Genomic DNA, 26674 nt, shown 5'->3' on the forward strand with positions numbered 1-26674 from the left:
ACGTACAAAAGAACGTGATATCTGAAATCACTAATGCTACTCTTATTTCCTTGTAATCCCAGAATCCTCCATCCACATATGAAATTGTAATCAAGAATCCCTTCGTTTCTACCTTAGCATCAAACAAAGACCCTGCAGGCAACACCAGCAGTGTAATTTGACATCATACTACCATACCGTCTACCTACTCTCCCGTCGGAAGACTCATCCACCAATCCCAACAACACCTCCAACCACCTCACTCCCCGCTAAACCCTCTTCGCCTCAACCTGCACCCCCTTCCCCTGCTCCTCACTCGCACTTTTCCCCTCCCTCCCCTCCATCCCCCCACCCCTAGCCACCACACCCCTCTCCTCCACCTCAATCCCCTCCCCATAATCCTCCCCACTCAAAACCTCCAACGAAATCCTCTTCGTCTCAGGTATACACAACGTAGTCCAAATACCCGCAAACATAAACACAGCATAGATCTCCAATACGTGGTTTAACCACGGACTTGGATGTTTGGATGTGGCGCCTCTGATGCGTAGGGGTGCAATGGCCGCTTGTCCGATTATGGAGCCGATTTTTCCCATTCCCGCCGAGAAGCCGTGGGATGTGGAGCGGTACCGTGTGGGGAAACATTCGCCGGGTACGATGAAGGTTGTTGTGTTGGGGCCTGGGGGGAGAATTAGTGGGGTGGGGGGGGGGGAGACTTAGAGGGTTGCGGGGAATGGGAATGGGAATGGGATAGGGATGCGATGTTCTTACCGAAATTGAAGAAGAATTGTGCGACGACGTAGAGACCGAGTAAACCATGACCAGAGAGCTTATGGTACCCGAAACCCATACCCAGAAAAACGATAGTAAGGATAATAAACCCCATAAGCTGAATAGGTTTCCGCCCCACCGTATCAACAGTAGCAACCGTAACCCAATACCCTGGCAGCGCACCCGCACAAACAATAATCAGATTTCCAATCGCGGTATTAAGCAGAGTTTTGTAAACTGTTGGACCAGTCGAATAACCAATCGCGGTCAGGATCACAGGATTGTTCAAGGATAATCCGTACCAAGCTACATCTAGCAGAAACCAGGAACCTGCTGTACCGAGGAGGATCTTTCCATTTTTCCATTTGGAATAATAGGTGATGAAATCAGACCAGCTTGCTTTTGGGATTTTCATCTGTTGTTTGCCCGCTTGAAGACCTCGTACACGTGCTATTTCGTCTGGGTGACCTTGGGCTTTGCCGGCAATATACGCTTCAACGTCTAGCTGGGCCTGTTCGACATCTCGAGCGACGTCGAATGTATATCGCGGGGTCTCGGGGATCGTGAGACGGTAGTAGAGTGCCACACATGCTAGGCGAATATTAGTGGATATTCGACCCGTAATTTTTTTTTCGCTAAAGTCAGGAGTATTTCACCTGGGACGGCGCCAAATCCAATGAGTACTCTCCACATTTTATCAACTGCTAATCCACAGACTCCTTGACATACTGCGGCGGATTTGGCTGTGAGGAGAGATTCTTTGAATCCGACGACCACGATTAGCATGACGAGACCGGCGACAAATTGTCCGATTCCTTGCATGGCGAAGACTGCTCCCATCATTGCTCCGCGCCATTTGGTTGTTGCAAATCTATGTACTTGTTAGATTATGCTTGACTTTTGGGAGGGAAGTAAATCATTATTGGAGTTCCAAAAGAGGTTTTGAATGTCCGATTCTTAATGAACATAACATCGGCCACATTTTGCACGTCGGCAGGCAGCGTTGAAAAGCTACTGGAAAAGATACTTACTCGGATGTAATAATGGATGAGAGTGGATAATCACCACCAATTCCTATCAACTGAATCAATCTAATCATTCCTTCATGATATCGAAAACTTAAACATACCAATACCCATAATGACCCGCCAAAAGATGATAATCCCAACAATATCCACAGCCGGCGAACCCGACGTTAGAGCTTGTGCCAAAGTAGCAAAAATAATAATGATCAATTCAAGGCCATACTAAGAAGAAAAATAAGCTTTGTGGCTTAAAGCACCGTAGAACCACATACCATCTTTTTCCGTCCCACAATATCAGCCAAAACTCCAAAACCAAATTGTCCCACCACCGTGCCAGCGCTGGTGGAAACTTTAATTGCAGTATCTGAAGTCGTCGGCATAACTCCTTTATTATGCGGAAAGTAAACTATTCCAAGCATAGATGTGAGGAGACCAACGGCGAATATATCATAGGAATCGGTAAAGAAACCAATGCCGGCAACGACACATGCGCGAATATGATACCATCCAAAAGGAGCGCGATCGATTTCTGCTAGAGCGAGTCTTCGTCGCTCATTAGGATCTTGGATGTGAGCGAAGTCATTGTGGAAATTGTGCCAAACAGCGTTTCCACCTGATGTTGTATGAAGGACAACGGGAATCAATGGCTTGGGTTCAGCTTCTCTCGATTGCTCAGTATTCGTCATCTTTTGGTGATTATAGTACTAGAGATTTTCGTCCTCTATGCTTGTCTTATAGCACTTTTATTCTTCAAGTAGCTTGAGGTTGGGATGCATTGTGAATGCCCACGAGGACACTCAGCTTTATCAAGCGTTGAATAGATGGTAGCCAAGCTATTGGGTAACATTAAAATGTTGACCAAATTTATCTCTCATTAGGTATTTTAATCAGGAAATAAATCACTGTATGTAGTGGCTTCATGTCTGTGTTGCGGCGTAGTAAATTTGGTGGTGCGATACATGCTATATCAACAAATTATATACTACGCTATAGAAACGGGCTTCAGGAGGGACGGCGAGATTATTGGATTTGATGGCCGCAGTGACGAGACTGATATTGAAGAATAGAGATAGGCGAATCAGAAGTTGTGAGATCAACACGTTTCGGTACAAGATTGACCAATTTTCTCCAATCAGGCCCTGTAACCTGTCTTACAGCGGCTTTAATATCGAAATCCCTCGAATTCGTGAGTGGTTGTATTGATTCGCTTAAGAACTTTCGTAGTGTTACCACCAACGACATCGTACCAAATTTTGAATCTTCGGAACTAATTCTAGATTTTTATTGATTATTTAGTTTAATTGCTATGTGGCCCAGAAACATAGGTTATGTTGAATTACGAAGGCAGCAGCTATGTCATGCCAGCTATAAGAAGTGTGGAAGCGCCATAATATTCCGTTATGAAGCGAAGTTGCTCCGTCCGCAATGTACTCTCAAATCACAGTACATGAGATACATGATCACCCCATATTAGCAATAACAATCTGCGCCACCGTACCGCAGATACGGAAAACTCTTGGCATAGATACCATTTGAATCTTCCATAGAAGGAATTTTCGGTGTCTAGCAGGTGATGAAAGGGGAGCTTGAAATGAAGCACGTTCTTCCAACAGGGGTTTAGACAGGACGAGCTGCGCATACCAACGTCTTTAAATATAACAGTGCTTTTCCCTTTCGTTTGTGCAGTCAGCCTTGCCACTACCACACCTAGAAATTGGCTGAAGTTGGGTTTCCAACAATCGAGCCAATGTGCTCCTTAATATCACCAGCAGCTGAATTGTACATGCTTGCTGGCATATACAAATCCAGTAAGTCTTTAAGGTTTACTGGAATCAGCTGGAACAGTATGGCTAGTCAACTATCGACTAACATTGAAACACGGAGCCATGTCAATCTTGAATTTTCATGAGACAATGTGTCTTTCCCATCCACAACGGCAAAATTGTAGTTCTATGGCAAGTCCCACCCGTCGTTCGAGGCGCACCAATTATTCCTTGCAGCCTTCTCAAATGCTTAGGCATGTACATTCGTATGCGGCAGTAGATTTTGTGATTCTTTAGATGTTTCGATTTCGTCTCCATTGGAAATCCATTGCCAGGCCAGCAAAGACCAATTCAACTCCTTCCGCCAGAATAGACCGTGTCCAAGCTCACTGTCTGCACAGAGGCCACCAGTCTTCGGCATACGGTGTCCAAATACCACTCGTCCAAAACGAGAATGGACAATAGCCATGGAACACATAACACACGGTTCATGTGTCATGTAAAGCTCCAGCTCGTGACAAAGATATCCATCGACCCATTCAGCCGATTTGTGGTGCTTTGCCTCTAGCGTGTCCAAAGGTTGATCTCGGAAGATCATCTGCTCGTTTGAAGTACCCTCTTCTGATTCTGTGCCAGCTTTCTTTTCCTCTTGGATCTTTATTCCATCTGCTACCATTGCGATAGCTCGCAGGGCTGCATGTGCAGTAACATTTCCGGACCCAACACGTGGCCAATTCATCCATCTAGCGTCACCAGCAAGCGCAAGTGTACGCGCAACTCCATTCTTTCGTTCGACAATCACAGCACCAATTTGCTCCCCTAAACCTGCAGTGCTCGATAAATGAGCTACTTCGGCCGCCAAGTCCATCCACTTCTGAACTTCGCTCTGTATTTCTTCCTCGGCTCTGGACACAATAGCTGGATGAGGACCAAATGGATTGCTTTTCTTATATACTATGGGCCAGTATTGAGATGACCAGGATTTGGCTTGCTCTTGAGAAGTTGGTGCTAACAAGGGTACTTTGATGGAACAAATGGTTATTGGATACAAAATGGGAGAAAGAGCACTTTGCAATTCTTCCGAGCTGATAAGATTCGTAGCTCCCACAAGCAGAAAAAGCTCGGAGAGATCCGCATCTGCTTGGCTATCTGTTCTCACTGCTAGCAAAGAAGTACGAACATGATCTGGGACATCCGTTTGTTTCGCAAATCTCCTGATGTGCTGTAAATCATAGCCACCATCTTCAGGAAGAAGTTTTCGTGTCAAACTAGGAAAGTATGATTAGATGTGTAAATCAACAGAATGAGATCTCACACTTACTTAAGAACATTACTAGCTTTTTTTGCTGGAACGCTTGTAATGTAAACACTAAGCAATGAATCTCGAGCCCTTGTTTCTAACGTAGTTTTGAGAGGAATGAGACCACCTGATGTACTAGTTGAAGCCCCAGCCTTCTTGCTAGTGAGATCTCTATTCATTTTTATTCTAAGACAACCTGACACACTTTTTTAGTATACCATTAATTATTCAGCCTCAGTTCTTTTGCAAATACATAATTAATCCAAGGTATATAAGGTATATATGGCTCTGGGGAAATGTTTGTGCAGAAAAAGCAACCCCACTAGTAACTCGGCAAAAAATCTATCAACTTCAAGTTTCACGTGACACATCACAGCATCATTGACTACTTCAAGCTTCTTGTTAGGAAAAAAGGACATATCGAGGATTATGGGTTGGTAATTTAGGGCTTTACTGGGTTATATCTATTGTAGGATGTCACTGGAAAGTACAGGGTGTATTTGAGGGATTTTCATTTCTCATTGCTTTTCTAGTTACAGTTTGCTGCCTCGCAGTTAGAGCCCATGACCACAAAAGTAGGAAAGAAATAATAATGTCAGAATATCTTTAGAAGCTGAAGATGGTCCATTTACCCACCAGAAAATGCGGTGAAGCACATTTTTGCCGAAGTGGAAACAGACGATGCATAACATACGTCAAGCTAGCTAAAGAAAATGCAGCCTCGGAAGTTACAAGAAGAGGCTTTTTCCTATCAGAGAAACGATGCAGGGAAGAGAGTGCAGAAGGTGTAGGCACAAGATGTCTGCTCATGACTATCGAGTGAAAAAACCATTTGACATGCCAAAGAGTAACGAGACCCAAAAGTCCACCGCAAAGAAATTAAAGAACAAGGAAAATCGAGTCTATTGTCATTGCCGATGCAGGTACAAGGCGAGCTGCGCAGTCGCTCATATTGTACCCTGCGCTAGAGATAGAAGGTATCATATTGAATCGTGCTAAGATCTTTTTTTGATCGAGCTGCTATGGTACAAAAAGGCTGAAGACTCGCAGGAAAATTCGTTTCCATGATGCATGTTATCGCCAACTGAAATAGAAAAGAAACAGGCATGCAGGGATGCAATACCTCTAAAATGATGCTAATGTAACAACAAAGGGCCGTGAAAATCGTTTGTGAATACAACCATAGAAGATGAACTGCCCAGATAGCTTATATTCAACACTAGAAATCTCGGAAAAGATCCCATTATGAATAAATGCTAAACGAAACTGTCACACCAACTGATTCGAAAATGAATATCGTTCCTCGTACCGTTACAAGCGTTGAAATCGTATCGTCATGCCGAAATTCAACCGAATTTAAGATTAAAACTTCCGGGTTAAAACCAGTCACTACCTGCTCCAGGTTGTGCGCCAGGATGCGCTCCAGCTCTACCATAATTGTATGGATGAGCAGCGGCAGGCGAAGCAAGGCGATCGTTTGGTGGAAAGCCAGATCCTTGCTGAGCTGAAGATCGGATTGCGGGGAGAGGCAAACCATTGGTGATGGGCGTAGGTCCGATGCCATTTGGAAATCCTCCTGGGGAGCTAACAAAAGGACCAGTTGATGCATTGGACATGCCACGCTGGTGACGATTAGCAAGCTGACCAGTTTCGTTATCATTAGGAGTGGTGGGTCCAGTAGAAGTATTGCCTCGGTTTTCATTACCCTGGATCTTAGCTTGGATACGGCGACCATAAGGTGTGGTGCGGATAGCTGGTAGGTGGGGTCGGATAGCCTCAATGAGACGCGTCTTCATGTTCGGATTGGCGTAGTCCAAGGCAGTCTGGATGACATAGTTGGCGAATGAATCCCGCAATAGACTGTCAAGCTGATTTGGTTGAAGCATTTCCTCAATCAACATGTCTTTTGAAGGTTCCTGAGCACATCGAAGACACTTTTCAATGACGTTTGAGCTAAACTTCTGCTTCGACAATTGGGCGACTCGTCCTCCGAACATAGCAACCAAAGGCTCAGTGAAGATTGGTTCGTTGAGATCGAGAATGTATTGCACCACATAATTACCAAAAGGATCCTGAACTAATACATAGGCGTTGTTCGAAATCTGTCTGATCAACCAAGCCTTTTGGTCGCCAGAAGCATGATCAATGCATCGTTGAAGGACGCAACAGCCATGTCTATGAGTTCCGACGTCAACGCAGTGTTGTCCAACAGCATCAAAAATGAATTGAGCATCTGTCGGAGAGAGTTTGTTGAGACACTTCTGAATAACATGGTTACCATTTAAGTCCTGAATGAGTTCGACGACACGGAATCGCAAGGCGCCAATGATGGTTTGAACCTGTCCTGGTGTGGAAATAAACTCGATCATTTTCTGGAGGGCTCGTGTTCCATGCTGGTTTAAGGCAATGCGGACCAGATCATGAGAAGCATTTTCAATCAGGACAGTGCGCTCTTCATCGTTGCAGTACTCAAGCAACTTTTGACAAAGATAGTTGCCGAAAGGGTCGGTCATGAGCTCAATGACATGCTGATTTGTCTCGAGCCAGATCATGTGAACTTGCTCGGGATTGCGGTCTTCTAACTTCTTCTGCAGGTAGCGGCAACCATGTTGATCCTTGCAAAGTGCGTAGATCTCACCACCAAGTTGCTCCAGAGCTAGGTTTGCAAAACGATTCATTGCTGTGAGGTATGTTAGCTTGCTCCAATTTCAGGGTACTCAGTAGCTTACCTTCGCCGTCATTTTGACGGCGTTGTTGAATGACTCGTGCCTGACTATCTCTTTGTCCACCATTGTGTTGATACATGGAATTGTTGTAATTGTTGTAAGAGTTTGGAGGAGGATACATTGGTTGGCTAAGTTGCATGTTCTGCATTCCCAAGCTCATCATGTGCATGCCATAATTATTGTAGAAGGGAGGAACTTGTGCAGGGTAGTTTTGTTGGCCAGTAGGAGAGGATACAGATGGCGACATTTGAGCTTGCGACATGCCTTGTGGCATACCCTGTGTCAAAGCTGGACCGAATGGCGCAGCACTGGCTTGCAATGCAGACTGGATCGACTGATAGCCACCATTCTGAGCCTCACGCAGACTACCATTGTCCCCAGAAGTCATCTCACGACTAAGTCTGTTCATAGCGTTTGGTGGAATGCGGCCCAAGCTAGCATTATGATTGTGCAAGTGTTGTTGAGCGTGCGAATTAGGAGTATTATTGTTGCTTTGCATGCCGTTCGTCCCTGCGCGAACTGTCGGAACGTCGTTGGCAGAATAGGATGATTGAAGTTTAGGCGGTGTGGCTTGGATATGCTTTGATGGAGAGGCTACCTGAGCACTGCCCTCCTGCGGGCCTTCAAAGAACTTCAAATCCAAGGAATGACGGTACGACGGGCGGACACTGATGGGAGACTCCGCAGAGCTAGATTGAGTCACAGCTGTTGCGACTTGTTGAGATGACTGAAGGCTATTCATTGGAAGACTTTGTTGATTTGGTCGATGACGAGCAAACGAACCCCAACTATTTGAGTTGGATTCTGGTGCAGGTGATTGAGATAAAGCTAAGTCAAGAGCGGCAGAAGAAGCGGAAAGCTGCATAGAGCGGTCAGCATAGACGAGTGAATTTTTTTAATTGTTTTTTTTTTGCTTACCAAACCGGGATACTCGTCACGACGAACAAGAATTGGAAATTTGTCATCAGTAGCATTCATATTCAAATACTTGTCAACGCTTCCGGGTGCCGCATTTTCATCTTCACCGAAGAGAAAACGAGTGGTGTTGGTTTGGTCAAGGGACAACATGTCGTGCATACCGTTGCGAGACTTAGTAACTGGCATAGAATATCTGTTAAGACTTGGGGTGTATTAGCAAGAGTGTGCTTGATTCGAGTCTTGTGGGTCCAAGCCGAAAGGGCAGAAAGTAAGGCTGGCCGGGATCAAACACGGAGAAATAAATAAATGGGAAGTATGTTGAGGATATTGAGGATATTGAAAAGAAATAATATCGATTTGGGTTTCCTCTGAAGTGAAGCCTTGTCCAGCAAGCAATAAGGAAGTTTTAAGGATCGGAAATTAAAAGGTTGTAAGCTTAAAGGTTGAAGATGGAGAGTTGAGGAATAGTTGAGGAAGAAGAAGGGTTGGTAGGACGATGGCATTAGTGGCCGAGCGTATTGTTGAGGTAAAAGACAATAGCAAATATGCAGTTAGATCAATCGGATCACTCCTGTTCAATCCAATAGATTGAATATATCGGCAGATATTGAAGGTGGTGAGGTGATTTGGAAGGTATATTGAGGTCAAAGCGGAAGGAAGCGAGACAATTTGGATATACCCACAACCTCTTTCGATTCAATATATTTTCACCTTTGCATTGTAAAGACCAGAAGGAATCATCAGAAAGATAAAAGGTAAGAATGTTGTCTTTTAAGAACTTTCCCAAGAACAAAAATTTTAAAATTTCTGAAAGTTGCCGTGTCTCGAGCACAAGCAGCTCCAATCTGCATGGGGAATGAACTCAAAACTGAAGTGCAAGTGCTGCTCTGCTTTGAGCAGTAGATAGGCGTAAACTCGAATGGATGTTATGTTGAGGCAGAAGCTAGCCACTGGCATACCTAGAGATGAAGAAGCAAACCACAACCCCCATAAACATGTACTTGTCCAGTGAATGAACTTGGAAGATTGGACGGGGTCTTCTTATTGTCTTCTAGGCAGAAGCTTGTAGTGAATGTAAAACTAAGCCCCAAGCATGTTTGATGGCAATGTGCGGGAAATATATGTTCATATCAGAGTGTAAGTAAAATCTCAATACGTACGCATTGGTAGAACGATGGCTGGTCGGGTCTTGCCTTACTGCTTCTTCCTTCTCATCTTCATCTGAATTGCGGCGCGAGCCTGGCACGGACTTCGAGGGTAGCTTATCATCAATTACGAGTCTGGATTGCATGATTCCAGATTTTGGCGATGTGAGTTGGGAGCCAGATCTTCCAGGGCGATTGTAAAGACCTGGAGGAGAGGTAATACTAGATGTCGAATATCTGTTGGGACGAGAAAATGCTGAAGGAAACCCTGATGAAGATTCCCTATATTCTGGTGGTGTTGTTGGTTCTGATTGGTGGCCGGCGTTGTTATTATTGTTACTTGATCTACCAAGGTCTTCTTGCATTTGCTGTAATTCTTGTTCTTCTCTTCGTTGTTGTAAGTCCAACAATTGCATCTCCGCCTCGAAGCGTCTTTTTTGTTCACGGAGTCGCTCGTACTCGATTTTCTTTTTCTCTAACTGATAGCAGTGTCAGTTCTTGATATACTGGTTGAAAATTGGGAGATATTAAGGAGCCCTTTGCATTGAAGAGAATATGCAATTTTGCTTTTTTCTAGAAGAGGCGGCTGGCAGTAGAATGGCGTGGTAGTTCAAGAAAAACAATCGCTTACCAGCTGTACTTTATGGTAGGTCTAGTGTAAAAGAAAAAGTCAGTAAATGCTACAGCGTGAAATGGGATTTACAATGGCTCAGGAATGAGAATAGAACCATTGCAAGACAATAGCAGTTGTGATCGAATAGGCAAATTCGATTGGCTTACTGAAGGACCGTATTCTTGAGTTTCCTGCGTGCTGCGCTGGTTGGAAATAGAAGCGATTGTTGGCACTCTCCCTGAATCAGTGGTGAATCTTCTAGTCAATCCTCCACGGCTCTCTTGCTGTTGAAATGATTGTGACATTCGGTTGCCATTTCGCGGAGGAGAAACAAGGCCGAGCATAGAAGCATCATTCCTCGAAGTCTGCTGGCTGCGAAATCGTAGCTCGTCCATTCGATCACTAGTGCTATTCGAATATGCCATAATGATTATCTATATGACTGTGATCGGTCAGACTTGGAAATGCGCAATTGAAGGCTGGCTGGAGTGAGGTTTTGACGTGGGGTGAGATGCGCGACCATATTGAGAATAAATCACCCATATACTTCACAATTTTACTCACCTACAATATATGAAAACAATCCAAAAAAATCCTCCTCGTCCTGGACATCCAGGCGCGGGAAACGAAATGTTGTGTCAAAATGAGTGTATATTGAAGTTGGGAGGTTGATGGCGCTAAACGAGGATAACCTTAGACGCTACCACGCTAAGGTGTGTGGACGTGCCCAAAGGATTGATGCTTACAAGATATCTAAGATTTTTATGGGTATAGCGGAAGTCTGGTTCTCTCTAGGTTATTAGGATATGATAGATTCAGATACATATTATTGCATTTTTCGAGTCAAATCAATTCTACAAAAAAGAAGTTGCGGCAAATTGAGATACGTCGGTGATAGGTAGAAAGCTATTGGCAAAGTGTCAAACTCGCTCCCTTCCCTTGATGTCTGCACCCAACCGAGTATGATCAGTACACTCAATTTACAACTCGATAACAAACGAGAGTACTTGAAGTCGGCGAACTCGGATTATATCAACTGGATTTGCTTCTGTTTAGAACTGCATATATGTGATTTAGATATAAAACACTTTGATATATTATCATTTGAGTATTTCCCCTTTTTTGTTTCCTTCTCACCACCTCCCACATTAATAACTGCTAAGATGGACCCTGATTCGAAGTGATTCGAGGGGTAATAGTTTGTTGTTCTGGCCAATCAAGCAGGGATTATAAACTCTCAGTAACATGCAGCAACTTCCGTACAGCTGGCAGGCACTGGCAGGATCAAAGCATTCTTTGCCCAACTTACCTGACATCAATTCCCAATGGTAACGGTGAGCTTTGGAAATATTAATGAGGCGTGAATGTGAATGCGACATATCGCATTCTCGTGCAATCCAGCAAAAATGAGGAAATCCCTAGGTAATCACGGGGCGCCATGATCCCTAATCTCAGATACTTTCGATACTACTTTGAGGCGGGGCGTTGATGAAACATTGACAGCCATCCCCCGGTCTCCATCCTCCATCCTCGGGGTGTTCTGGCTTCTCTCTTCAACCTGTAAAAAGACCCTAACCCTATTAGCCTCTGGAACCTTTTCTCAATTTGAGCCAAAACATACTGCACATATCCGAATTCTTTCCATTTTTTCATCGATGTCTAATGATCTCATCCGGATCGACTGTTAACCCATCATGTACTTGAAGTACTGTACTTCAGCACCTAAGTATGCAGCTTAAGCATCCGTAGAATTGTGAATCCACAATTGTTCGCAGGAACAATCACAAATTTGCCTCTTTAAGACCTTTGAAATTCCACTCCTAAATGATTCGCAAGCTACCAGTGGCAAAGTTTTAACTGTGGAGTACCAAACCTATATAATGCGTCTCCAATCAATTTTGGTCACGATCTTCTGCATGCGACTACGGATCCTCGAATCAAACAGAAACTCAACTGCAACTCAATGACGTTAGTGTCTCTCTCTCTCTCGGGAGCATTAAAAACAGCTTTGGAAAAGAGACTATAGGAAACTATTTCTAAATCATTGTTACTTTTCCCATGGGACTGACATGCTAAGTCAAATCTCCTCATTTACCATTCAAGTCGTCACGACATTGAATTCTGAGTGACCGAGAGTGGGGTTCTTGTTCTGTGGCGTGCAAATGATAGAGAGCCCAAAAAAATATCAAATCTGGCGGTGAAGCATACGTCCCAAATTTAGAAATCTGGGAAAAAGAGTGTCTGTTGATGCGAGCAAAGCATTTTAGGAAGCAAAAAGCCATAGAACTACTGTAGCTGTGCCTTGCAGATACAGTAGTGCAAATAAGGATGAATCATGAATCTAGACTCATTTCTGTAAAGGAATTGAAAAGTTGTACAAACGCTTTATCAGTTTCAACTTCATTCGAAACCAGTTGAATTTGCAAAGGCTGCTCGGTATTTCTATCTAGATATACTAGGTAGGTAACGTTCACTAGGTATTGGCTGTGAACCCGTTATCGTGATGATGATTGTTCCAAAGAAGTTATGGAGATACAAGGCTGAGTAGCGTACCATCAGCCTGGTAGCCTTGCATGGTCCACACCTTAGCGTTATCAAATAATTGGCTCTAGCTCGCGGGGTATTCGGCGTAAAATAAACTTTGACCGATAACTTTGTAACTAACCAACCTAATAATTTTAATTTTTGAATCCACCGACTGAATCTTGTTGATGCACACCCTCATCAATTAAAGATGCCTCCTAAGAAGAGAGTTGCTGGGCCGGTAGAAGCTACAGTTGAAGCAAGCTCTGTGAAAAAGGTAAGTGAACCCGTTCGAATTATTATGGCGGACAACTTACTCCAAATCTAGGCTCAAGAATCTGCGCATGAAGGCGATGGACCTTCGATAGAACCCGAGAATCCAAAACGCAAGAGAGCGACAAAAACAAGACAAGCTACGGTTGTAGGACCTGCGCCCAAACGAGATGATGATGTAAAGGTGCTTCTCACTCCGTTCTGGAGCTTGCATTGACAATTACTCTAGGGCTTTGCCGCCTTACTCGAGCCATTCTATGATGGGAAGAGTTTGACGGATCCGATCAGTACAGCGAAGGTAAAAAGCCCTCGAAGACTTTCTAGCACATTCTCTAATGCACCTTAGGATAAATGGAATCTGGTACCGGCTTTCTTGAAAGTTAAAGGTCTTGTCAAACAGCACATTGACTCCTTCAACTACTTTGTCGAGCACGAAATCAAGGATATTGTTAAGGCAAACAAAAGAGTTACCAGTGAGGTAGACCCTAAATTCTGGTTGGAGTCAGTTGAAACTTATCGCAAAGATATGTGTGTATTCACTGACAGTTGGTAGGTATACCGATATTCGTGTTGGTGAACCCGAACGAATGGACTATGATGATCGCAAACCGCAAAACGAAATTACACCGAACGAATGTCGCCTTCGTGATATGACCTATGCGGCGCCAATTAGAGTCGACATCAAATACATGCGAGGGAGAACTATTGTAGCTAGGAAGAATATCGCGATTGGCAGAATGCCTATCATGTTAAAAAGTTCCAAGTGTCGGCTGAATGGGAAGAATGATCGCCAAATGGCTCATATGAATGAGTGTGCTTTGGATCCTGGCGGCTACTTCGTTGTCAATGGGACAGAAAAGGTCATCCTTGTTCAGGAACAACTCAGCAAGAACAGAGTCATTATCGAAGCAGACCCAAAGAAGGGGATTGTTTCTGCTTCCGTTACTAGGTCAGATTGTATTTCCCGTACATCCGTGTCATTGCTAACCCTCAACAGTTCTACGCACGAGCGCAAATCGAAAAGTTATGTAATGCTTAAAAAGGAACGAATCTCTCTTCAGCACAACATCCTGCAAGAAGCATTACCAATCGTGATTGTACTAAAGGCCATGGGAATACAGTCAGATCACGAATTATTACTTTTGGTCGCTGGATCTGATGAGAGATACCAAGACGAATTTTCAGTAAATTTCGAAGAAGCCACTAAGCTCGGTGTCCATACTCAACATCAAGCTCTTGAATATATTGGAGCTCGTGTAAAAATGGGTAGCCGGGCAAGAGCACCAGGAGGAGGGCCCCAGCGTCGCAATTATATTGGTGACGCTCTAGAAGCCCTCGCAAATATCATAATTACACATGTTCCGGTCGTTGGGCTAGACTTCCGCCCGAAGGCACTCTATATTTGTTTTATGGTTCGTCGAGTTCTCATGGCGATGGTAAATCCCAAGCTTGTTGATGATCGAGATTATGTTGGTAACAAACGCTTGGAACTTGCTGGGCAACTTCTATCTTTGCTTTTTGAGGATTTATTCAAGAAGTTCAACACTGATCTGAAGATGAATATCGATAAAGTTTTGAAAAAGCCTAATAGGGGTATGGAGTTTGATGCGTACAATCATATGCAATCTCACGGTAATTACATCACCATTGGTATGAACCGTGCTATATCCACAGGAAATTGGAGTTTGAAACGGTTCAAGATGGAACGGGCAGGTGTTACTCACGTCCTGAGTAGACTCAGCTATATCAGTGCTCTTGGAATGATGACCAGAATTAGCAGTCAGTTCGAGAAGACCAGGAAAGTCAGTGGACCGAGAGCTTTACAACCTTCGCAATTTGGCATGCTTTGCACATCCGATACTCCTGAGGGAGAGGCTTGTGGACTGGTCAAGAATTTAGCACTCATGACTCATATTACTACGTATGATGATGAGGAACCGGTTAAAAAATTAACTTTCGTTCTTGGTGCAGAAGACATTGTTTCCATGAGCGGAAAAGAAATTTATGAGAAGGGAGCGTATGTCATCTTCGTTAATGGAACACCTCTTGCCCTTACTCGACAACCCAAAAAGTTTCTCAACTCCTTTCGAAAATTTCGACGCATGGGTCGTATTTCGGAGTATATCAGCATTTTTATCAACCATCACAGCACATCCGTCCACATTGCTACAGATGAAGGTCGAATTTGTAGGCCTCTAATCATTGTGGAGAACCAAAAACCAAAGGTCACGAAACGCCATCTCGAAGAGCTGAGAAAGGGAACGATGGATTTCGACGATTTCTTATATAAAGGACTTCTCGAATATGTTGACTGTAATGAGGAGAACGATTCTAATATTGCCATTAGAGAAAACTATATCAACGAAGCGACGACACATCTTGAGATTGAACCTTTTACCGTCCTAGGAGCAGTGGCAGGTCTTATCCCTTATCCTCATCACAATCAATCCCCCAGAAACACATATCAATGTGCTATGGGTAAGCAAGCTATTGGAGCTATTGCATATAATCAATTTTCTCGTATTGACACTTTACTTTATCTTATGGTCTATCCACAACAACCTATGGTTAAGACTCGCACGATAGAATTAATCAAGTACGATAAACTTCCAGCTGGTCAAAACGCAACGGTTGCTGTCATGTCATTTTCAGGTTACGATATTGAGGATGCTCTCGTTCTCAATAAAGCCTCCTGTGATCGTGGATTTGGACGTTGCCAGGTGTTCCGTAAATACTCGACACAATTGAAGAAATACCCTAATCGGTCTCAAGATCGTATTGCCGATAGGCAGGTTGGCGAGAATGGTAAACCTATTGCAAAACATAGGATTCTAGGAGTTGATGGAATTGCCATGGTCGGTGAGAGAATTAATGCTGGCGAGACTTATCTGAATAAGGAATCTCCTTCAAATCCAAATTCATCCGGAATGGGCAATGACTATGGTTCAAATGATATGAAACCTGCACCAATGGGTTACAAACTACACGATTATGCTTACATCGATAAGGTCATGCTCTCACAAACAGAGAATGAAAGCACAGTCCTCAAAGTTCAAACCCGACAAACTAGAAGACCTGAGCTAGGAGATAAATTTTCATCTCGCCATGGTCAAAAAGGTGTTGTGGGTATCATTGTCAATCAAGAAGATATGCCGTTCGCCGATTCTGGAGTTACTCCTGATATTATTATGAATCCTCACGGTTTCCCATCTCGTATGACGGTTGGTAAAATGTTGGAGCTACTTTCAGGAAAAGCCGGTGTTGTTAATGGCTCTCTTGAATACGGTACCTGTTTTGGAGGTAGTAATGTCGATGTTATGGGCAAGATTTTAATCGACAAAGGATTTAGTTACTCGGGTAAAGATTTCGTCACAAGTGGTATCACTGGAGAATCTCTACCAGCCTACGTCTTCTTCGGTCCAATCTACTATCAAAAGCTCAAGCACATGGTTCAAGATAAAATGCATTCTAGATCTCGCGGTCCTCGTGCGATTCTCACACGTCAACCAACAGAGGGTAGATCTAGAGATGGTGGTCTTCGTTTGGGAGAGATGGAGAGAGATTGTCTTATCGCGTATGGTGCAAGTCAATTATTACTCGAGAGACTTATGCTCAGTAGTGATGCTCACGAGGTGGATATTTGTGAGACGTGTGGTCTGATGGGATATTCGGGTTGGTGTCAAACTTGCAAGAGTTCAAAGGGGGTTTCGACTATGACGATGCCGTATGCGGCTAAATTGTTGGTGCAGGAAATGCTCAGTATGAATGTTTTGGTAAGATTGAAGTTGGAGGATGAATTTCCTCATTCGGGTCATGTTCGTGGATGAGAGCGGGATGAAAGATGATATAAATGGAACTGACGCGGAAATGTTTGATGGAGGAGACCATAAAATTTCATATCATGAGGGCGTAGGATATTTTGAGCGTTGGTCTCTAAATTAATGCATAGCAATGGCGTATAGGTAGATGATTTATTTGTAAAATACCATGGATGTTGATCAGAGGATGAGGATTTTGATATTGACGCCGAGTCTATGTTATGCCTCAACGTCCCTCTACAAGGCCCGCGAATCAAAATCAAGTGGTTTGATACTCTGATTTCCCATCTAGACTTTGACCATGCTATACAAGCATCGTCTTTATATCACAACCATTCTTTCAATATCATAGAAGTCCTTTCCCATTACAGGATCAATACTATTAAGAGATATATGAACCATTTTGTGGTATCTCCCGATAATCCAACTTCACTCCCAATCAGCTCATTTATTCCCGTAAAGTAAATATTCGCAATGCGAAAGTTAAATTCCGCTCTTTCTAGCTAGTCTTACCGAGAATCTCTTCACTTCTCCATCGCTGGTCTGGTTGTCAGAAGATCTAATTCCTTCTTTTGTAGGGTCGAGTCAGATATACGTATGCTCTCCCCGGGATGATCCAGAAATTCCAACTTCTGAAATTCGGTGTGGCTTTGCAATGGTGAGATTACAATATCAGGCGCTAGTTTACTAGGATGTACGGATCTCTACCGAGATCAATGAGATCGATGGAATTAGTGCACTATTTGTGTGGTCTTCTGCGTGAGACCAGTGTAATCTTACATGGAGATTCTCCTGCGTTAAGGTTATTGCATGAGCAGTTTGTGGTTGGAATGGTTTAGCTAATTATGGATGATTTATGCCATTGATCGATATCATTTTAGTTGATAGAATTGATCACGACGTGGGGTAATAACGCCGCTATATATTCAGATTTAGATTTAGATTTAGATTTAGATTTAGATTTAGATTTAGATCTAAGCTTTTATTATGCTTTTCTATCTACTTATAGGGAAATATTAGAATCGCTAGACTTAGGCAGTTTTATAACTATAGAATAAAGTTATGAGAACTTGAAGATTAGAGCATCAGAAGTTGGAGAGTTATAAAAGGGAGTATCCTTACAGCGCTTAGTTTGCCGTAGGTTACTAATATAGTAATCCTAAATAGCTAATCAAAAAATCTACGGCTTATGGCCTTGTTATCATATATAATCCTCTGCTTCATCCAACCTATTTGCTTGCATTACAGCATATGTACAAGGGTATTCTGTTTCCCATAAATTGGAATTAGATCATCTTAAGTAGCCTCTGCGTCTGATTCAACCACATCTGGCTTTTTCATCTTCATCTTTATATATGACACAGTCTTTGTTCCGTAACTCCGTGCTACTATCTCCATTTTGAAATAGGACTTCAAAGAGCTTGAGTAGGTTGCGATTGTGTTCGACTAGCGTCGCATATCTGTGGGATATTAATCCAGACACTTTAATGAAATGTTCAATGTGTTTGCTGCAAAAGAAGAATGTTAGAATTGGAGATCCAAAGATAACAGATCTCAACTATCTGGTGTGTCTGCAGGTAACATACATTGATTCTTCAAACTTTCCCAGTCAACTTTACGACAACACGCTTCAACTTGTATAGGATTCCAGCGTTGAACGGTGGAACCCGACGTGATTATCCTTCGGCCAGATATTCTGCGCCTCTACAAAGCACCCTTCAATTAATTCGAATCTACATCGGTATCGATCTAATATTCCAATATAAAAGAGCGCGCTGTAGATGGACCATAGCCCGACAGTTAAGTTCAACATCCCCTTTACTGCCTTTTCTATACATCAGTCAATCGCCAAAATTGCGTCACTTCCGATGCGAGTAATGTCCTATATTCGACCGCTAAATGTATTGAGCATTTCTTCAGCGTTGTCAAGTTCTCCGTAGCCAGTCGATATCCTACACCTGTCTCACTCACGAGGATGAATGCGTCGTTTTTTTATCTCTCATCTTTACTATCAAAGTGAACTGGCCACCATCTCATCTTCAGTCCCATTATCCCAAGAAGGCAAAAGGCACATTTATATCCCAGGTGACCAGAGTCAATTGTCCTATTAGATATTTTTCCTAAATAAACACGTGCAGAAAAATTAGAGTAGGGTAAGCAAACCCCAGCCTCTAATCTTCAGTTCCAGTATGAGACTCTAAATTATATAAAAGTGAAACTGCACATCGATCATCTCCATTTCAATCGAAGCCCGCACAGGCGCTTTCCTTGGAATAGGCTCGAAGCTAACCTCAGATCTCCATTTCAACCTTTCCACAATCCATGGCCGTTCAATCATAGCAAGAGGGTTTCGCCATCGACTGTTATTCACATATTTCAATGCAAATGACGATGACTCACAGCAGGCAATCGATATCTGAGGCACTGCGGTCTTACCTCTGTCCGTGGAGCGGCCCTGAATGCGGACGATGCAACAATCGGACAACGCTCTAGAGAAAATCATGATGATTTCAAAATAGCCTGGTAGAACCCTCCATTTCAAAGTTGGGCTCGAATAATAAATTGGAGGCGGAAAGACATTGCTCACTTCAAATCCGGCCTCGTCTATCTGCTCGTGATTAATTATGACAATCGCTCTGTGTCGTAGATTTTCACTAAGAAATAATCTCTGTTTGGGGCGGCTCCAGACCGGAAACACGGCTCGAGACTCAATAAGATAGATCGTTTTCAATTGAGTTTTGCGCCGGATTGTACCCTCCCGTAACGAGATTAAATGTGGACTACCAGGAATATGTTCAAAAATTTGGCTGTCATCTCCCTTATCTCTCTTCAGTAAAGGCAGTGCAAATGCTTCTGAATCTGCCTCTCCCCAAACACTGATGAACGCAAGGTAAATACCCAGTGACGAGTCAATACACATCAGAGGCAAGCTTATGTTCAAACCCAAGTTAGTGATCATGGAATGGGTAGTGGGTTCGAAGAATTTTATATTTTTGTTACAAGATTTAGGGAATCTTTTATAATTTCGGATTGACGGCGCAAAAGGACCAGACAAGAGTAATCCTTTGAAGCTGGATTGCTCCTTGATTTCCTGCCAAGTCATATCAAAGCCCCAAGCAAGGATACTGAGATCCTGTCGTCGTTTGAACACTTCTTCTTGTAGGCGTCGAAAAGCGTTTTCTCCCTCTCCATATAGTAGCGGCATGTTGACTTGCAATAGACCTAGCATACAGTAGGCAAGGTCCTCCGGACGAGAAGTTTCTCGCATAGCAGCCCATGAGAATTTAAGACTAGCTGGTGCGTTACGGATCTCAGCTTTAAGGCGAAGGTAAATATTTTCAATGCCGGTGATATCTTTGAGTAGAGAGATATCATTTACCGCGTATGCCCACTCGTTTTTTGGTAGCCTTCTGAAAAGTTGAGAACCAAGTTCCATCTTCTATCGAGAAAAAGAACCTGCCTAGGCGCAAGCAATTCTTGAAATGTCCATCCTCGAGTAAACCAACGACTTTTTCGAAATGCCGAGTCGCTTTCATGTGGATCTTCGTCAGGCGGAAAATCTGTCGGGTAGACATAACACATTCCAGCACCTTCGTACCAAGCGTACATCGAGTTAATTGGTTCAGACAACTCGGCACTGCTATTTTTGTCTATACAACACGTATCAATCCAAAAAAATTCAAATTGATGGAGGATTGCCTGTTGACAACAACCTTCAATCTTTTCGTAACCTTTCTTGGTTTTGTGTATAGGATTGGAGAGATCTTGGAAAAGCACCTCTTCATCGCCCCAAGTATGAGACAAAATTGCATACTTGGAAATATTTGTGCTGAAAAATTCCTCCAGTTGACGAGTGTGAACGTTGAGTAGACGCATTTTCGCGCCGCTCAGCCTGGGGATCAAAGTCGCTATGTGGCAGTTAGTAGTTTTGCGTATTTCCTATACTCAGTGGATAAGGTGTCATATATATAGATTGTTTACTGAGCGGAAGAATAAGAAATGTTTTTCGCGAGAGCAACGAATTCAGCTCAACTTAACCGAAAAAGTTGACCCCAGGCAGAGACAAATAGTAAGCTGATACGTGACAATGAGGCTAAGGAGGGGGAAACTCGGTACACGTGAAGATAAGTGTTGACCTCCTGGGATCTTGGCAGCATATGCATATATAGTACATATGCATATAAGGAGCAAACAAAACTCAACTTTTAATTCATTCTTTCCTTTTTGGTATACTGTTTGTTTGCTTTCAATATTTTGATTTCAAAGCACTTTAATTCCGAAGGCCGAATACCCAACCTATTCCTTCATTTTTTTGAATATATGCTCGCAGCTTAACTGCTTAGCTAGAGAATAAATCAATTCAATCTGATACTCTTTCTGGTCTTAAGAAACCCAACAATAAGACATCATGACATTCATATGATGAAATGAAACTCTTCAATCAGAATATTTCTTGAAACACATAAAAAATGAGATAAGAACACACAAAATGCCTGATAAAATCAATGAAATGAGGATATACTCTCTCTCACTAGAGATGAGAGCGAAAGCTTGTTTGAGAAAGAAGAAATAAAGCAAGTAGGAAGGAAAATTCAGTGAGAAATGAAAGTGTGCTAGTGAGATACATTTATTTGGAAAGCGACAAAATGAGAAGGAGCGACTGGTGTCCTCCATTGCAATAAGATACGTAGCAGTAAAGTTGCCGAGCATAGTCACGCTCGGAATGAACGTTCTTCGTAGTGTTGGTATATATGTCGCTAAAGTCTTGTATTCTTATTTTTTTATAATATAAATAGAATATCTCCCACCTGAATCTTTACTCAACAGTTCATTCATAAATGCTCATATATGCTCATACAATTGTTCACTACGAAAGCTCCAGCTCACCTCAATGTGTACATATTAAATAGAGACGAGGAGTAAAACCCTCCGAAAGCTGGAGCCGCGGTCGAAGCAAACCTCTCATCACGAGACCGATTTAGCTGTTTTTTGTAAGACTTACAATAGCCGTTGAATGCTTCAGTCTTCCAACCTGAGACTTGATCACACGTGGACCTGCTCTACATCTTTTAGATTATAGATATGAGCTATTGATATTATCGCGAGGATTAGTATAGTACTAACGCACTGCTACTAGCCGAATGTTACGAGGTTTGCCGTCTAGATCACGTGGAAGTGCTCTAGGCTCTCGAAGTGGTTTATAACTAGGCATCAAGCAGGGACTTAAGTAATGACAATAATGATATGCAATTCGTAACTAATAGTAGAGTATACTAAATGATTGATCTTGAGCACGAAGCTCTATACAAAGGAAATCTATCTTGATTATATAGACCTTCGTGCCTCCTTAAAAAACCGATGGCTATGAGCCCGACAAATCGATCACCGCAAAGCCGATCTCGATTTGTCGGTTTCTTGATCATGTGATCAAGAACGTGACCTATGTTACTGTCCGACGTAACACTATACAAATTAAAAATCGTAATTTTAATCATTTATATTTTAATCAATAAAATTATAAAAAATCCAAAAGCTTCAGAATTTATTAATATTTATATAAAAAAATTCATAATTCCAATTTTATCAAATTCCATCTATTAATTATAAAGTTATTAATAGATGAAAATCAAGATTTTTGATGTAAAAGGGTAGTCAAAAAGAAAGGGTGGCCGAAAAGAGGGGTACTAGACTCACTTGCAGGAACTAGTATCTTCAAGGTCGACGGACTAATTTGCATCAAACATGCTAAAGAGTCCTATAGGTACGATGTATCGCGTTACGAACCCGGTTTACGTGAAGAATTCTGCCAAAACGTGCAGATATCCTAAAGCCGGTCGGATCAGTTTGATAGATGAGGGCCACTGCTAATCAGCCACTTCGCTACGCCGCCGCCCCATGTTATGAAGGCATCAAAGGTGTCACGGTCATCAGGGTCTAGAGATGACTTGGACTTTCTTGACCTTTGCAGCCTGTTGCAAGTGGTCGTGAAGAACGTTTCTCTTATATACCATCCATCATATTAGTCTCAGAAGGTAATAGGTAAATAAACGCAGAAGCGCTTACAGTTCTACCAGGTGCATCAGATGAAGGTTTCGATGATGTTTAGGTTGTATGATGTATTTGGTGTATTTAATTCGGGGCTAAAAGGTTTGCAAACTGCGCCACTGTAGTGAAGTATATGAGCGGCGCAGCAGAGAAAATATAGTTTTAAATTGGGATCTGGTCTATTAGCCTGCCGATTAGTGCAGTAATGTGGAAGATGAAAACATCATCTGTGTAATCAATTTTGAACAGGAGGGAAGAGGAAAGAAAAGTCCAAAAGACATTTCAAAATACACCCAGAGAATAACATACGCAGGGTTTTGCACATTTAAACTGACCGAAAGATAGCAAATTTACCAAGAATGCTGTTGTGGACAATGTGTGGTAAACAATCTAATTACTTCTGGCTTCAACATTGGGGTTTCTTTTCCTTTTCCCATTCCCTAGCACATAATCAAGCCAGAATCATTTCCAATCTTTCAATAGATCATCCTAATAATCACAGCCCAACCATTCACTCACTCACCAACGACTTTCAATTTTCAGATTCCTAGCTATAATTCCTCCAATAACAAAGAAACCCTTCAAAGCTTGGATCATTCGGACCATGCCATCAGCTTCTCATCCAGTGCCCCTTTTACGTCCGCTCTAGATATACCAGTATTCCATTTATGAACCATACAGCAACAAGAAGCGGGGTATCTAATCCGACCCAGAGCAGCCGAGAGGAAACCTGCGTTATTACGCGCAGTAACTTCTAAATTTCCCCGCTCTACCCTATCCTGATTCGAAACCTGCGGCCTGCCGCCAAAATCTGAGATATCAAACACTTCATCCATCACTAAAGTCTTTAGCTCCATTCTACTCTACTCTACTATATGCATATGCATATGCTTCCCACTTTACCCTCCTATTAAATCTTCCATCGATATCGACATCCATATCCCAGCTCCTAACATAAGAACCACCAGTAATCTTAAGATCTTACAAACGACCTAACACCCATCTCGAGCTCAAACCCAGCCTCCATCTCCTTCCCAAAATTTCAACCCCAAAACCCCACCAACAGCACGAAATAACACATAAATTAGAATATCACACAGTCTTCCAAAGCCTCAAAGAAGAAGACCTCAAAGACGGGAAATCCTACACGATATACGCGCATCACCTAGCACGGGCATGTTGGCATGGAACTCGAATTATGCTACGCCAGACATCTAGTGAAGCAGAAGGAATCTTTGATTTAATTCTTGCGTTGCATGAGGCATGTGATGGAAAATGGAATATTTCCTCGATCGAGATGTTAGGCAGGAAGATATTGATGCATGGCTTGAGTATGCGGGGATGTTTTTATCGAGTCTGGGTAATTATTTCATAGGTATTTTGTTTAGTTTTCTAGGTTCTGCAGTTGAGATTTACATTGCTAATGCACAATATAGGGTGATGGAGATCGAAAAGTCATACCCAATGTTTCCCACGAAGTACTCCGCAAAATGGCAAGTGTATCTCCCGATGCAAGCGCAAAATTTGAAGAAATCATCACCCCGATGATGGAAATTCAACCGGCTGCTTTGGGATATCCAGATGGTGCAAATCAGTCTGGGTATTACATCGGCGATGAAAAAATAAAAAAGAAAGATATCGAAGCCATCACTAAGATGATGGAAGCTAGAGGAATCTCCCCAGAAAACACTCGTCTCCGAAAACTCACCACTAGCAATCGTCTAGCGGATGAAAATTCCGACGTATTTGAAATCCTCCAGGCTTCTGCGGAAAGAGATGCAGAGCCATTGTTTCTCGGTGAACTCACTATGGGAGAGAAACGCCGCGCCAGAATTTATCTCCGACGCGGAGACCATAGTGAAGAAATGAGCAAAATATGTGCAGAGCTCACTCTAGCATGCAAAGTCGCTGCAACCGACGAACAAAAAACCGCGCTTTCCCAGCTTGTGGATAGTTTCCTCACTGGAGATTATGATATCTTTCGCTCTGCCCAGAAAACATGGGTTACGGACAAGAATCCTCGAGTGGAATATTGCATGGGTTTTCTCTTTGGGTATCGCGATGCTCATGGTGTAAGAGCTGAGTGGCAAGCTGTTGCTGGGATTTATCATTCTGGAGAAACGGAGAAAATGAGGCGGCTTTTTGATAAATCTGCAGAATTTATTCGTATGCTTCCTTGAGCGGTGCAGAATGTTAATGATGGTAAAGGACCTTTTGAGCCGAGCGAATTATATGTTCCTGATTTTGCGGTTATTCATGGTGAGTGTATCTTTTAGATGTATAGCTAAGAGAGATAAACTATCCTAACAATAGCTCAGTACTCGCTTCCGTCTCAAGCACCGTATGGGACGCCACTAACATCACCATTGTACGTTTCTGAAAAGCGTATCATATCTCTAGAATTGACGAAGAGCATAATCTAACATATATGCAGGACGATGATGGCAAGAGACACGGCGTAAAAAACATGGTCTATGGTAACCGGATGAATCTCAACAGCAGTCCCAATCGTCCATGTTACTATATTCACCCTTCAGAAGTTGAAACATACATGACCTATGCGCACCGAGTTCGTTTCGTCACAACAGCCATCTACGAGCTCATCGGCCACGGAACCGGAAAACTACTTTCTGAAACAGTTACCGGAAAATTCAAGTTCGGCCATGCAAACCCCCTGATTAGTCCCGTGACCGGTAAACCCATACAAACATGGTAGAAACCAGGTCAAACCTGGAACAGTGTATTTGGAAAATTAGCAGCAACAGTAGAAGAATGCCGAGCATTTTTGATAGCGGACTATCTAGCTGACAGTAAGGATATTCTTGCGCTTTTTGGCTATGATCAGGAGAGCACTCCAACTGCAGATGAGTGTGAGTATATGTATTCCGATATCCAAATACCGATCCAGTGACTAATATAAGCAAGTCAACTATTACACATACCTGCAGATAGGAATTGAAGGACTCCGCGCCCTACGCAGCTTTAAAGTCGACGAGCAAACCTGGGGCAGCGACCACGATCAGGTAATCTTAGTTTTTTTATTAAAAAAAAACCCACCGAACTAACCCCCCCATCTCCAAAACCCAGGCACAATTCACCATCCTAAAGCACCTCCACCAAAACACCCATAACCTCTTCCAAATAACCCACGATGCCCAAAACGGCACACTACACATCCGCCTCGATCGTTCCAAGATCCTATCGTACGGTAAACCCTCACTCGGTCGCACGCTATGTAAACTACACATCTGGCGCTCTACGGCGAATATCGAGACATGTCGATTTTTCTACGGGGGATTAAGTGCTGTAGATGGAGAATATAAGGTACGGAGGAAAATCGTAGCGGGGAATATAGAGCCGAAGTGGAAATTTGTACAAGGTAGTACTTTTTTGGGGGAGGATGGTGGTGTTGAGGTTAGGGAGTATGAGGGGAGTAATATTGGGATTGTTAGGTCGTTTTGGGAGAGGGAGAGGGGGGTTTGATTTATTTTGGTTCTTTGAAATGAGCTAGTTTATTAAAAATAACTGTACTGGTGAATTGAGTAATAATAATTAAATCGATAAATAAACTCAATACCTACCTATATAACAAAATACCTAAACAAAGTCATCAAAATACCTACCTACCCACCTAGGTGTATAAAGACATTCATTTTCACAATTCACTCCCATCGCTAGAGTAACCTAGCCTAGCTCTCTTTTAGATGGATGAGCTTAGTCATCCAAATTCTTAACTAAGAACTTTGCATTTTGTAAAATTATCAAGTAATCTTAC

General features: G+C 42.7%; 9 protein-coding genes across 9 annotated transcripts; 3 read left to right on the top strand and 6 right to left on the bottom strand.

Moving 5' to 3' along the window:
• Positions 1-248: 248 nt before the first annotated feature.
• On the bottom strand, positions 249-2461 carry SS1G_03747 (hypothetical protein; the record flags this gene model as incomplete). The annotated part of the gene is made up of 6 exons (XM_001595608.1): positions 249-658; positions 751-1341; positions 1407-1621; positions 1782-1824; positions 1880-1997; positions 2048-2461. The coding sequence occupies 6 exons, from the start codon at positions 2459-2461 to the stop codon at positions 249-251; spliced, it is 1791 nt and encodes a 596-aa protein (XP_001595658.1).
• Positions 2462-2795: 334 nt separating this feature from the next.
• On the bottom strand, positions 2796-3017 carry SS1G_03748 (predicted protein; the record flags this gene model as incomplete). The annotated part of the gene is made up of 1 exon (XM_001595609.1): positions 2796-3017. One exon carries the CDS (start codon positions 3015-3017, stop codon positions 2796-2798), a length of 222 nt encoding a protein of 73 aa, XP_001595659.1.
• Positions 3018-3482: 465 nt separating this feature from the next.
• Positions 3483-5017, bottom strand: SS1G_03749 (hypothetical protein; the record flags this gene model as incomplete). Its single annotated transcript, XM_001595610.1, has 3 exons — positions 3483-3589; positions 3929-4806; positions 4860-5017. The coding sequence occupies 3 exons, from the start codon at positions 5015-5017 to the stop codon at positions 3483-3485; spliced, it is 1143 nt and encodes a 380-aa protein (XP_001595660.1).
• Positions 5018-5636: 619 nt separating this feature from the next.
• Positions 5637-5931, top strand: SS1G_03750 (predicted protein; the record flags this gene model as incomplete). The annotated part of the gene is made up of 2 exons (XM_001595611.1): positions 5637-5815; positions 5874-5931. 2 exons carry the CDS (start codon positions 5637-5639, stop codon positions 5929-5931), a joined length of 237 nt encoding a protein of 78 aa, XP_001595661.1.
• A 283-nt stretch (positions 5932-6214) lies between these two features.
• SS1G_03751 (hypothetical protein) lies at positions 6215-10665 on the bottom strand (the record flags this gene model as incomplete). Its single annotated transcript, XM_001595612.1, has 7 exons — positions 6215-7518; positions 7568-8423; positions 8483-8675; positions 9166-9327; positions 9643-10106; positions 10259-10279; positions 10408-10665. The coding sequence occupies 7 exons, from the start codon at positions 10663-10665 to the stop codon at positions 6215-6217; spliced, it is 3258 nt and encodes a 1085-aa protein (XP_001595662.1).
• A 1001-nt stretch (positions 10666-11666) lies between these two features.
• On the bottom strand, positions 11667-11885 carry SS1G_03752 (predicted protein; the record flags this gene model as incomplete). The annotated part of the gene is made up of 2 exons (XM_001595613.1): positions 11667-11798; positions 11862-11885. The coding sequence occupies 2 exons, from the start codon at positions 11883-11885 to the stop codon at positions 11667-11669; spliced, it is 156 nt and encodes a 51-aa protein (XP_001595663.1).
• A 1089-nt stretch (positions 11886-12974) lies between these two features.
• Positions 12975-16863, top strand: SS1G_03753 (hypothetical protein; the record flags this gene model as incomplete). The annotated part of the gene is made up of 5 exons (XM_001595614.1): positions 12975-13040; positions 13092-13220; positions 13266-13334; positions 13383-13537; positions 13590-16863. 5 exons carry the CDS (start codon positions 12975-12977, stop codon positions 16861-16863), a joined length of 3693 nt encoding a protein of 1230 aa, XP_001595664.1.
• A 2188-nt stretch (positions 16864-19051) lies between these two features.
• On the bottom strand, positions 19052-20290 carry SS1G_03754 (hypothetical protein; the record flags this gene model as incomplete). Its single annotated transcript, XM_001595615.1, has 1 exon — positions 19052-20290. One exon carries the CDS (start codon positions 20288-20290, stop codon positions 19052-19054), a length of 1239 nt encoding a protein of 412 aa, XP_001595665.1.
• Positions 20291-24196: 3906 nt separating this feature from the next.
• SS1G_03755 (hypothetical protein) lies at positions 24197-26382 on the top strand (the record flags this gene model as incomplete). Its single annotated transcript, XM_001595616.1, has 6 exons — positions 24197-24259; positions 24336-25065; positions 25218-25267; positions 25334-25592; positions 25825-25922; positions 25987-26382. The coding sequence occupies 6 exons, from the start codon at positions 24197-24199 to the stop codon at positions 26380-26382; spliced, it is 1596 nt and encodes a 531-aa protein (XP_001595666.1).
• Between the last annotated feature and the right edge of the window lie 292 nt (positions 26383-26674).

Source organism: Sclerotinia sclerotiorum, genomic scaffold, assembly GCF_000146945.2.
Source record: "Sclerotinia sclerotiorum 1980 UF-70 scaffold_4 genomic scaffold, whole genome shotgun sequence".
Taxonomy (NCBI): Eukaryota; Fungi; Ascomycota; class Leotiomycetes; order Helotiales; family Sclerotiniaceae; genus Sclerotinia; species Sclerotinia sclerotiorum.